Source organism: Vicugna pacos, chromosome 17 (genome assembly GCF_048564905.1).
Source record: "Vicugna pacos chromosome 17, VicPac4, whole genome shotgun sequence".
Taxonomy (NCBI): Eukaryota; Metazoa; Chordata; class Mammalia; order Artiodactyla; family Camelidae; genus Vicugna; species Vicugna pacos.
In genome coordinates this window covers 13,871,900-13,884,362 of record NC_133003.1, presented here as the reverse complement: position 1 = coordinate 13,884,362, position 12,463 = coordinate 13,871,900, and the positions used below count along the sequence as shown (strand labels likewise).

Genomic DNA, 12,463 nt, shown 5'->3' with positions numbered 1-12,463 from the left:
CTTACCTTAGACCACAGGCCTCAGTCTGAGCTATAGCCCAGGCCATGCGGATGCCCCTTTCAGTGCAGACACACTGCTAAAAGCTGCCCGTTGGCCTTAAGGCCCTTTCCCCATGTCCAGTCCCCACCCTACTGCTCCCCGTCACAAGGTAGGGGGTCCCACTGCGCCACTGTGTGATTGTTTAACAGATGCAGTTACTGGGTCCCTGTCTGTGTCGCAGGGCACTTGGCCGGTCCCTGTGTGTGTCTGACCTCAAGTGCGGGAGAATGGCTGGCTGAGCCTCTGTTCCCATTTGTGACGGTGTGTGTTTGGCTCCACCTGCACATACCTGTTTCTCCATCTCCTTTTGGCCCCATGCCTGGCAAAATCCTGGTACTTACTTCTCTCCACCTTATCCCAGATTCTCTCCTCTGTCCGTCCTTTGTTCCCGCATCTTCTGCAAATGGATCCTTCCTAGTCCCCAGGGTCCCCTCTCAGCAAAGCTGGGAGTGGCCCCCTGTCTTCGTCTTAACCTCCCTCTCACCAAGCAGGGACCCTGCTGTGAACCCCTTCCTCCTGAAACCGCCCACAGCCCAAGTTTTCTCCTCACCTCATTGGCCTCTCTGCCATCTCTTTAGGGGCTTTTAAATGTCAGCAGGCCCGGAGCTCAGGCCTTCACCCAGTCTCCTTTCTGTTTCCTTCCCAGATGCCAGTCTCCAGGCTGTAAACATTGTGGAAATGCTAGTGTCTCCTGCAACCTCGACTCCCACTCCTCCTGAGCCCACCCAGCCTCCATCTCCTCCATCTCTCCTGGCCCGTCTGCCCTCACACTTGCCGTTCACCTCAGGCCTCTCTCAGACCTGCCTCCTCAGAGCCTCCGGAAATGGCACAAACATCCAGCCAGCTGCTCAGGCCCCAAACCAGGGAGCTTCCCTGGGTTCCTCTCCTTTCCTCCCACCCACCAGACTGGCCAGTGGCTGTTTCACCCGGGTCCCTGGGCCTGGCCAGCCCTCCACGACTCCTGCCCGGTGCCAGGAGGCAGCCTCTCACACTAGTTGGCTGCATGAGCCTGCCTGGTGTCTCTTGGTCTCTCAGGCCCCTATGTCCATCCTTACACTGTAGCCAGAGGGATCTTTTAACCATAAATCAGATCACCCCACTCCCCACTTCAAACCTTCCCTAGAATTGAACCCCCAATTTCCTGTCCCTCTGGCGGCATCTCCCACACTCCCCAGTTCTCACTACATTAGTCTTTTTGTCCCTGAAGACGCCAACCTCATTCTAGTCTCTGGACCTTTGCACTTGCTGTTTTCTCTGCCTGGAAGACCTCCCCTAGATCTTCCCATGGTTCCTCTTCCACATTCTGGACCAAAACCGAATGGTACCTCCCTAGAGGGGCCTTCCCTGACTGTCTTAGCCAGAGCAGCCCCAGGTACTCACCACTTTCCTCTTAGTGCCTTCCAACGCTGATGACCTCACTGATTTAGATCTTGTTTGGTGTCCACGTCCCAGCTGCAAGGTGAACCCCTTGTGGGCAGGGCCTCGCTCACTGCTGGATCTCTTGTCTAGAGTGGTGCCTGGAGCACAGTAGTTGCTTAATAAGCCTTTGTTGACATGCTTCTGTGGCCTGTGCCTGATCCAGGTTGAGGGGGTGTGTTTGGACCCTTTGCTGGGCTCTGTCCTGAAGCCAGCCTGGCACTGAGTCCTCGCCAAAGTCAGGCTCTAATGCCACCTGAAGCACCTGCTGGCTGAGTGACTTCGGGGATGTTCCTTGGGTGTTTTCTGAGCTGACATTTCCTCCTCCAAGAAGGCAGGGGAGGCCACATCCCTCCACCCCCGCTGTAAGCAGGACACACCACCTGGCTGCATGCAGCCTCGGCAGCTTAGTGGGGGGCACTGCAAAAGGACTTCTCCAAGTCCCCTCCCCTCAGGATTCTCTGGGTCCCTGGGACCCAGAAGAACTTAGGTGGGAATAACTGCCCTACTCCAGAACGGTCCCACCCTGTAACCCGTGACCCCAGACCCTAGAGAAATGGCAGTGGGTCCAGGGGTGGGGGGCACTGCAAAAGGACTTCTCCAAGTCCCCTCCCCTCAGGATTCTCTGGGTCCCTGGGACCCAGAAGAACTTAGGTGGGAATAACTGCCCTACTCCAGAACGGTCCCACCCTGTAACCCGTGACCCCAGACCCTAGAGAAATGGCAGTGGGTCCAGGGCCTGGCCTGAGGCCTACATGAGCAGCACCACTTGGTGCCTGGTGTGGACAAGCTCCAGCCCGTGGGATCATACCCTTCTTGGCACAGAGAGAGGAAACTGGGGCACAGGGTGGTGCTCACAGGCAGCCAGAATGCTACAAGGACAAGGGGGTGCCTGGCCTCTCACTTCCTCCTCCCCAGTGCAAGAAGGGGCTCTGCCACTTTCTCCCTCTGCTGGGCCACACTCCTACGGATCTGGGCCTGGAGTCAGAAGGGCAGAGCCTGGCTTACTTTGACCAGCGCTGCCCTGGCCATGACCCTCCTCCTCTCTGCCCCGGTCCCACTGACCTCTTCCCGCCCCAGGCCCCCGCAGCCTGCCCCGACCTTGCCTAGCAGGTTCCAAGGACTCTCTCGGGGGTGGGGGTGGGGGCAGCACTACTGTTTCCTTTCTCCCCTCCTCCGGCTTATCTCTGAAGGTCCAGCATCAGTATTGACAAAGGGGCGTCGGTGAGCCCCGAGTGGGTGGGGCTGGTGCTAGCTGCCAGCCATGCCCAGACCCCGCCCCCAGGTTCCCTGAGCTCCAGTTCCCACGGCAGTGTCCCGGTGTCCCAGGTCTTATCCAAGTCCCCCTCAGACAGGTGCTTTCCTGGGGACCGGGTCCCTCAGGGGGTGAGCCCTCTGGAGCGCAGACTGGGGTGGGGGTGGGGCTGGGACAGGCCTGCCTGACTCGCCTCCTGGATCCCACTGCCTGGAAACAACCTCTCACGCCCTGGAGGAGAGCAGCCTTGGGCTCCCCGGGTCACCCCTACCCTTGGCTGCAGGCCGCGGAGGGGCAGTGACAGTCACCAGGGCCTCATGGCCCAAGAGCGACTTCCCCGAGGGCACCCTGGGAACTGCCAGGGCTGGAGGAGGTGGAGACTGGGCAGTTACTGTGCCCGTGGGACCGCCTGGAGTGCCTAAACCCGAGGATGGCCCAAAGAACAGCTCTAGCTCCCTGCGAACGAGAAGGTACCATTGCCTTGTGTGGCCCTGCCCAGCCTGTGCACCCACCCCATCCAGACATACCTGGGGCCAAGATGGTACCCCCAATGCCGGGACACCAAGCCAGTAGCTGTTATTCACTTGGTGGGGAGATGGGGTGGGGTTGCAAGAATCGGTTCTATTCCTGGCAGCCAATGTGATCCAGTGCTCCAATGTGAGGTGGGGGTAGCTACCCTGCTCCCCACCTCAGCCTAGAAGCAGGGAGCTGTCAGCCAGCTGGGGCTCTTATTGGGACCTCCTCCTCACTCCCGCCTTAGAAAAATCTCCCAGAGTCCGTGTGGGATTTCGCTGTACTTTTATGGGTTTTCTGAATTTTTTGCAGTGCACACATGTCTGATCTTTCAGGTGAAGCAATGCATGTCATTTCCCCTAAGCCTTGCCCAGAGTCTCTCTGCTGTATCTCAGTGTCAGGCCTGGAACAGTCTTGGGGGGGACTTTCCTTTCCTCCACAGTTAGAGCAGGGGTTCTCAGCCCTGGTTGCACCTTTGAGTCATCTGGGGGCACTTAAAAACATGATGCCCACCCTCAGAGTCTCGGGTTTAAATGGTCTGGGGTGGACTTGATCTGTATTTGTAAGAGCCCTCAGGTGATTCTAACGGACAGCCAGCACCCAGAATCTCTGAGCTAGGAGATGGTGCTGTAACGGAGCGGGTGGACAACCTAGAGCTCACATTTCCTCCTCCTGAGGACCCGAGGGTCCAGTGTGTTTTCCTCAGAGATCAGGCTGGTGGCCTTGCCAGTTGGTGGCTCTGGCAGCTTTGATCCACGGGCAGCCCTGGGACAGGAGACGTGTGTCACGCAAGCACCCCAGGTATGCGCACAGTGCCACCAGGCCCTGATGCAGCCCTTATCCATAAGCTCGACTAATGGTTTGTCTTCCCAGGCAGGCTTTCCTGCCACCCTCCCACCCCCAGCTTCCTCCCCAGGTCCTGAATGCTCAAAGAAACCCTCATGAGGTGAAATCTCCGTATGCCCAAGTCCCATATAAGCGAACTCTTGATGGCCTGTTCCCTTCCCACCTATTCAGAGGACCTGTGGACACTCACCAGGACACCCCAGCTTCAGGGGCACCTTCGATTCTCAACCACTTGTTTGCTTATACACAAACCTGTGAAGTGATCCAGAGGTGGCAGGGGGCGATTCGAGAGAAGGCAGGGGAGGGAAAGAGGGGACTGGGGAGCAGAGCGAAGGAGAGGAGGAGGGACAGAGAGGAACACAGCCTAGGAATCCTGAACCAGGCAGGATGCCGAAGTGACCTCTCTGGCTGACCAGCTGCTCTATCGTGGAGAAGGCATTTAGGGGCATAGCACAGAGTAATGTGGGAGGTTTGGGTTTTGTCTCTGAGTAAGTATGAAGTTTCCTGGGCTGAAACACACACTGCCCTGTGTTCTTTGGGATGAATACACATGCCTGGCAGAACCCTGTATCCCTGTGACAGACAGAAGAGACTGCAGAGCACTGGCTCACTGGCCTCAGTTTTGTCATCCACAAAGTGGGGCTAAGACCCGTTGGATAGGACTGTTGACCCTGGTGTTTTTTGTTATCTGAATTAGGTATTATTATGAAGAAACAGTCCTTAGAGTGACAAGACTGTGGCCAAGGCTCTGCCAGGACTTCCTAGTGGGGAAGAGGGGGGGAGTGGGGCAGGTGAAGGGAGGACTTCTGGTCCCTATCACTTTCCCTTACAGAGGCTGGGCTGAGGGCAATATTTGTGGATGTCCCACTGTGAGAAGACTGTCTTGGATAGCCTTCCTCTCCTTCTGGTCCCTTGCCATGCTTCATGTGGTAACCACAGCATCTCAGCCAGCAGACCCAAGGGCTAGGGTTTAGGTGGCACACACAGTGTGGCTCTGATGGGGCTGGGGGCTGGGGCTTACGGTTTCCTCAGGCTGCACTTGGAAGCCTGTTGGTGGGGCTGGAATCCTTGATGGTGAGTCAGACTGCTTCTGTCTGGGGAGAAGAAGCCAGGGTCCTAACACTGGGCAGAGCAGTTTCCCAGCTCCCCTTGGGGTCAAGGTCCGTGGCTCCAGAGATCCTGCAGTCCCGCTCCCATTCGCCCCTGCTCTCCAGAAGCTGGGGCACTGGGAGACACAAAGTGCCGGCGTGAGGCTGTGCAGCTGGGAAAGAACAGAGCATGCAGTGAGGAGAGATGCCAAGAAGCAGTCCATCCACAAGAGAGCGCAGTTTCATGTGTTTATTTTTGGCAGGAAGGAAATCATTGCAAACCTCTTGACTGACAATGCTCGCTCCTGGAAACGTGCACATTCCACATGTCATATTTCCCAAGTGATGCTGGATGTTTATCACATTCAGATGTCCAACAGAAATCCATGACTACCCAGACACCAGCATCCCCACCACCTGGAAGGGGTATGTGTGTGTGTGTTAGTCTACAGAGAAGCTCCCTGGAGAATGGAACAGGAACATCAAATTTACAGTAAAAGAGGAACAGAGGCAGCCAGCGGATTGTGCACGAGTAAATGCAAGCATTCCAAACCACCCACTCCTCTTGAACCCTGGCATGCCAACTGTCCATCACAGCACCTTTGACAGCAGAGGCACAAACGTCACGAGTGACCATAGGGCTGTGTGGTTCTGGATCTAATTAGAAAGCCATCTTTAATATACACGGTTGGAAAAGGTTGCCAGGTTATCGACTTAACAGATTTCCTTTTTATACCAAAAGTTCCAATGCTGCCACCATGACAAGTCAGTGTCATTAGGGCGTCCTCATGTCTCCAAAGTCATTTCATCGAAATTGCACCATGTCAAAGGAGCTTCTCCACCAACCATCAGCTCTGACAGGTGGTTTCTTTTTAGTACACAGATGTGTTGTCTACAGACAGCTAATGGGTAAAACCACGGACCAACGTGTAGGATTCCAGAGCAATGGAAGACAGAGCAGTAACAACGTCAAGTGTGCCTGGGCACCTCTACCCAAGGCCCGGCCAGAGATGTCCTAACATCACAGGGGCCAGAGTCCACGACCCATGGTATCCTGTTCCAGATCTTAATGTAAAAAATATTTGTCCGGGAGACTCTATTTTAACCTGGTACAGAAAGGACCATGGAAACTCAGGAGGTCAGATTCCTCATTTGGCTAAAGAGTTGGGGGGTGTTTTGGTAACATGGGAAGAATATGGCACAGAGGAATAGCTGATAAGTTTCATAACATTTTAAAGCCCACAATTTAATAAAAGGTAATAATTAAAAACAATACCCGTATTTACCTTAAAAAACATAAACCCCAAACATTCATCTCATTTCTTGGCCTTAGGTTAGAATTCTATTGCTTCATTTACATGTCAATGATTTAAAAATATATATATATATCGATATAGATATTTTGATTATGTACAGAAAGCAGAATCAAGGGTTAAAATAAGAAACGGAATTTTAGAGTGTGGTCAAATAAGGTGCACAGAACCCAGAACCCTCCGAGGGCTTGCTGCCCTCCTGAGACATTCTGTGTCTGCGGTGGCAGGAACCGGGCTCCCTCTCCAACAGCTCTGCACTGGCTCAGAGCTACGGTGCTCACGGTCACAGGGGCTACGAGGTGAAGTGTCTGGCTCAAGCCTGCCAAGCGTCTTCACTCCATCAGAAGTGGGGCACTATTCGCAGGTTCAGTTCTCCTGGAACATTCTAGAATTTCAGTCCTCTCTGCCCCTTATTTCAAATAGGACCCTGGGATGCCAGCAATAAAGGGGGCAGGGGTGAGGGTCTAAGGCGCTCATCAGGACTGATTTCCGTGTGGATTTCAACACACGACAGACACGTGACGGCGACATTCAAGACATTTAAGGCAGTGGGTTCATTTAATGACTAGTTTTCCAAATCAAGGTTTATGGCATATGCAGGCCTGCCGCGTAACTGTCATTTTCTGCAGTAATGCCAAGTGAGGGGCTGTTTCTATTTTAATTGGCATGTGGATTACTGGGTTTGGAACACTCTGAACGTGGGGAGACCTGGTTACCCCTGAATACTTACTTCTTTTCTGAATGCACGGCGGTCTGCGGACCAAAGTGCTTTTGGGAAGATGTGATTGGCAGCTGGCTTCACTATTTGGTGAATGAAAGCAAAAGAGAAATTTTACTTTGACCCCCAGTTTCCAGTCTTATTAGTGCCAGACGCTCCCACCAGAACTCCGGCCTGACCCACAGAGGACTAAGGCAATGGTGCCAACGCGAAAGGGTTCTTTTGAAATTATTTTTAAGAGCAATACTTTATAGACTGTCTTATTGTCAAACAAGGGACATGGCACTGCTTAAAACATCTCCCTGGAAAAGGCTGCAAAGGAAGCCCCGGCTCAGGGAGGGGGCCCTTTGTCTCCCTGGTTCTGGGCGCTGAGTCCCACGTCTAGACGCGTTTCCCCAACCCTCGGCTCAGAAACAGGCTGTGCTTCAAAAAAGAAGACCAAGAGATGGAAGTAGGCCTCGTCAGCGTGGTGGCTGGTTGAGGCCAAGAGAGAATGGCCGGCTTATCACGAGATCTGATGCTGACTGCAGTTTAAAATGTACGCTGCACCTGTGAGGTGCACTGGCCCTTCTGTCTTTGCTCCCTTCTGAACTCCCGAGGCTGCTGCCAGGGAAGGGATACAGTCTGCAGTCTGCAACGGGGTGGGACCCCTACGTGTCTGACCCTGGCCAGGTCTGCAGCTTAGCAGTGAGCAGATTCTGAGCATAGGCACAGTGGCAAAGAACAGTGTAACAGCCGCTGGTCAATTCCATTTGGTGGCAGCGCGGTAGCAGCAAAGAAAATTCCCAAACAGCTCCGTGTGTATCCAGCTTTTGGAAAGGAAAGATTTAAAAATCAATAAACAAATTTTTTTTTAAAACTATCCAAGGGTTTTAGAGTTTCGTGTAACTGCTCTACCCCCAAACAACAACAAAACAAACAAACAAAAACATACAGAAATATGGCAGTAGTGTGAAAGCATAAGTGACAGGATGTCACTTCTCAAGGGGAAAAATGTCACCTCAGGACAAATCTGTCACCACCAGAAATAATAAGGATCATATAAAAGAATCAAGTGTTTCCTCAAGTGTTGAGCCACACAATTGCAGATACATTCCAAACTGAAGCACACACTGACAAGTCACAAGACTCCTCCCAGGAGCCTGACCCTGCCACGTGCCATAGGTGGCCAGAGACAGGCTCCTGTGACTGACCCCATCCCCTGCCACCCCCCCTACCCCCTCCCAGGTTTTAGAAAATTGTCATATTTATCTTCTTAGAGAATCTAAGACAATAAAAGACTAAAAGATGTCTGGAAATATGTTGTGTAGAAAAATTAACTTTCAGCTTAAAATAACATTCAAAAAGGCACTTCATCCTGTAGGAAAGAGATTCTGAGTTGGGTCAGCTCCTCCGAGCTGGGACAGAAGGGGGCAGGTTGTCTGCTTGGAGGGGAGGACTGTTGAAAGGAAGTCTGATAGGTATCAAGCTTTTTTTTTTCCCCCATTTTTTTTTTCCTTTTTGGTATGTTTTAAGAAAAGCAAATCCCATAAAATGCATGTCCCTTTATGAAATTCATTAAAAGAGTTCCTTTTAAAATAGTTGTCTCTGTTCTTAAAAAATAAACCAGGTAGGTATGGCCACATTCACCCCGTGGCCTGGAGCACGGGGTGTCCTCACTTTCGGCTCCCGGGGAGCCGAGGCCAGGCAGGTCTCGAGGCTGAGGTTCCAGAGCGCACGGGCGGGAGGCGGCCGGGGCCGGGGCTACCTGCTGCAGAGTCTGTGCAGCACGCTGTACACGTCGTCCTCCTGGCTCAGGCCCTCGAAGAAGGGGATGAGGTCCAGCAGCTCCGTGTCTGTCATGTCATCGAACCAGGACTGCACAGGCACCTGGAAGACAGTGTGTGGAGGGGCAGCAGAACTGCATCCAGGGCTGGGGGCTGCATCTAGCCTGACTGCGTTCCCATACTTTTAATATTTTCTTTGGTTAAGAGGATGGGTATCTGGAAATCACCGTCATCATCATCCTCATCTCGTTTGTTCTTCCACCCCAACTAAAATCAATCCAAATCTACCTGGTTTGGGACGTGGTTCAGGAAGGCAAACTTAAGCGTACCCAGTTTGCGTGCATTTGCCTGTTTTGTTTTCCTGCTGCAGAAAAGGTAGCCAGATACTACTACATATAAAATAAATAAACAACACAGTCTTACTATAGAGGGAAGGGAACTATATTCAATGCCTTGTAATGGCCTACAATGAAAAAGAGTATGAAAAGGAATATATATAGTGTGTGTGTATATTAATATATATATATATTATATATAAAAAAATAAATGAATCACTGTGCTGTACACCAGAAATTAACACATTATAAATCCACTACACGTCAATTAAAAAAGAAAGAAAGAAAGAAAAGGTGGCCAGAATGTAGAATACATATCTAGCTCAGCACCTTGCTAATTCCAAAAAGCTCTTTCCATTGTATCAAACTGGCTCCTCGCACCTCAGAGCACTTGGAGCCAGGGGTCATCAGCCAGCCATTGACATCAGGGAGCCCATGCGGAGGGCACCAGACGGTTTCCACCTGGGGTGACTGTGCCATGCTGCAGAGCAAGAAGTGGACCATTTTCCTCCCATGCTTAACAGTGACCAGTTAGAAGGGGAAGTATAAAATTTCAAGATGTTCTGAAGCCATGGGCAAAGGCAGGATTTTCCCTTGGTTTTAGGCAGAGAGGGAGGGAGGGAGGGAGGGGTGCTTGTGGGTGGTAGTCAGGGGTACAAAGAAGAGATATAAAAAGACATTTGGGGAAGCCAAAAATGTTTAAAAGTAGTATTTTTGACTCTTTTACAAATCTAAAGACCGATTAGAATCACAACAATTCATTATGTAATTTAAAAAAATAAACAAAGGATTAACAAAAAAATGATTACTCCTAGGGGAAGGGACGGGAAAGGGGGAGAGGGCAGAAATGACACAAGACTTCTCTAAATTTATCTTTGTTGATAGTTTTGATGTTGAAACCATGTACATGTGTTACACGATGGGAATAAAATTAAACCATTAAGAAAACAAAGCAACAAAAAGTGAACCCTTGTGTATATAAGATTGGTGACATAATCACACAAAGGATTTCAAATGATTTGGAAACATGGTGTTTGTTCTCTTTGTAGATTTCTCAAAAAAGCCCTAAATTCATTCAACTGTTTTTATTTTTAGTAATAATATTAAAATAATGCTTTTTGAAACTTAAGCATACATATACTATAGAATAAATCAAATATATAATGAGGTTAATATCTTTAGGAATCAAGAGTTTCAGCATAAGAGGAGATACAAACACAAAAACAAAAACAAAGAAATTAAATAAAAACTTTTCCAACTGAATTAGAAAAATCAATATGAATTTATGATTTCATTTTCATTCTAAAAATAAGTGTATTTTAGCTCTGTCTGGTAGAAAGGGCTGGAAACAAAGGATATCCCAGTAACAGTGAGAACTCACCCAGACTGTGGTCTCTAAATACCATGTTCACTCATAGGAACCAGGCTCCATGGCTGATTCCAGGGCTGGAGCAAGAAACGGACAAGATGAGCCTGAAACATCTTGTTGAAACCAGAAAGCAGGAAGCTATCAAAGACTGATGTTATTTGAAGGGAGTGTCCATTGGCCAGAGGTGAACATTAGAGCTTATATAAAGGTAACAAATGGATTAAATTATAACATTAAAAAATTCATGAGTTCCTAACGGTACATAAAAAAAATTCACCGGTTACTTTTGGAGGTTCCTAGGTCACCAACTCATCACTCTGAAAATTACAGAATTAAAAAGAACTTACACTTTACTCTGACTTCCCTATTCAAACATTCAAACTAAATTTTAGGGAAATCAAGGAGTCACAGAGAGCAAGTTTGATTAAAAAAAATAGAATTCCAGCCAAAAAATGCAGAAAGAACGATGGAATTTAGAAATCACCATTTTGCAATTCCTAGAGAAACAGTGTATGTAGGCAAAGATCATCAACCACTGCGCGCTCACGCTTTTAGGTGAAAGGTTGACGGGGAATTTAAAAATGGATGGAGCAGGCTGACAATATCTGAATCCACAGATCAATTTAAAATCTTTAGAAGTGGGAGATTATATGCTTCCTGGTGTGATATCACAGTGAGTTCACAATACCACGCAACGTAGGGACCTTGTTTGGATTCTGATGCAAATGTGAGAAAACACTTCCAGATGATGGGGAATGGATGAACACAGACTACATATTAGATAATGTAAAGCAATCGTGAGTGTCGTCAGCCATGATACTGAAATTATGATTATGCTAACAAGTAATTCTCCTTATCTGTTATCCTCATTACAAAATGCATCACACGTTGAGTCTGATGAACTCATTAAAAGGAACACAGTCAAGTAGAATAAATTTTAAATGTTCAAATAATGATCATACATTAATTGGATCTAGTTTGAACTCATTTTTTTTGTGGGGGGGAGGTCATCAGGTTTATTTATTTATTTTAAGTATTATTTTTTAAATGGAGGCACTGGGGATTGAACCCAGGACCTCACGCATGCTAAGCGTGTGGTCTACCGCTGAGCTGTACCCTCCCCACTGAACTCACTTTTTTTGTTATAAGTGGAGCAACAGAGTTCTGGCCAAGGAAAGGACCCCGTGTAGGCTTTTGCAGAGTCTGAGAAGCCTGGGCTTGGGAGAAGCATACTCTTCAGGGCCTGAGCTGAGGCCTGGTGTGGTGGCCACTGCGGAGTGGTCGGCGGTCACTGGTGGGGCTGATCTCTCCTCCCCTGGACATGCAGGGCGGGAGCAGGGAAGGCGCCTCTCCTGCTGTGAGTCGTGCACTAGGAGCTGCCACACTCCAGGGAGTTTTATGTAAGAAATGTTCCCACTGTCTACTTTTAAGACATCATTATGAGGCAGTAACGCCTAGCAGTCTTATCTGAAGACATCACTGAAGTGTTTTATTCATTGTGAATACTTCTGTTGAAGAGATCACCCAGACCTTTTGAGTTTGCAGGGGTCACAAGTCCTGGGCCACAGTCAGGTCTGGGAGGCTGGTGACAGACAGAACCTTCTCAGTCACAATTCTAAAGATGCTAAGAAGATACAGGCTCACTGAACACTTAGCCATCACAAGCACCCTCCTAAGTGTTTTTGGCACATCGTCACACTGAATCCTCAACAATTCTAGATCAGTACGTCTATAATACCCATTTGACAGAGGAGGCAACTGAGGTTCAGTAAGGTTAAATAACTTAGTCAACATCATGTAATCGC

General features: G+C 49.5%; 1 protein-coding gene and 1 long non-coding RNA gene across 2 annotated transcripts in view; both read right to left on the bottom strand.

Annotated features, from left to right (window-relative positions):
• Nucleotides 1-88: 88 nt before the first annotated feature.
• LOC140686714 (uncharacterized) lies at nt 89-1,491 on the bottom strand. The gene is made up of 3 exons (XR_012060529.1): nt 1,420-1,491; nt 590-700; nt 89-453 (listed from the first exon to the last, which is right to left on the bottom strand). It is a non-coding gene; the product is annotated as an uncharacterized lncRNA (long non-coding RNA).
• A 7,267-nt stretch (nt 1,492-8,758) lies between these two features.
• CTDSPL (CTD small phosphatase like) overlaps nt 8,759-12,463 on the bottom strand; it is a 112,511-nt gene continuing 108,806 nt past the window's right edge. Inside the window, 1 exon segment of the mRNA XM_072940991.1 lies at nt 8,759-9,057. Coding sequence (XP_072797092.1) covers nt 8,932-9,057 — 126 coding nt within the window. The 3' untranslated portion in view covers nt 8,759-8,931.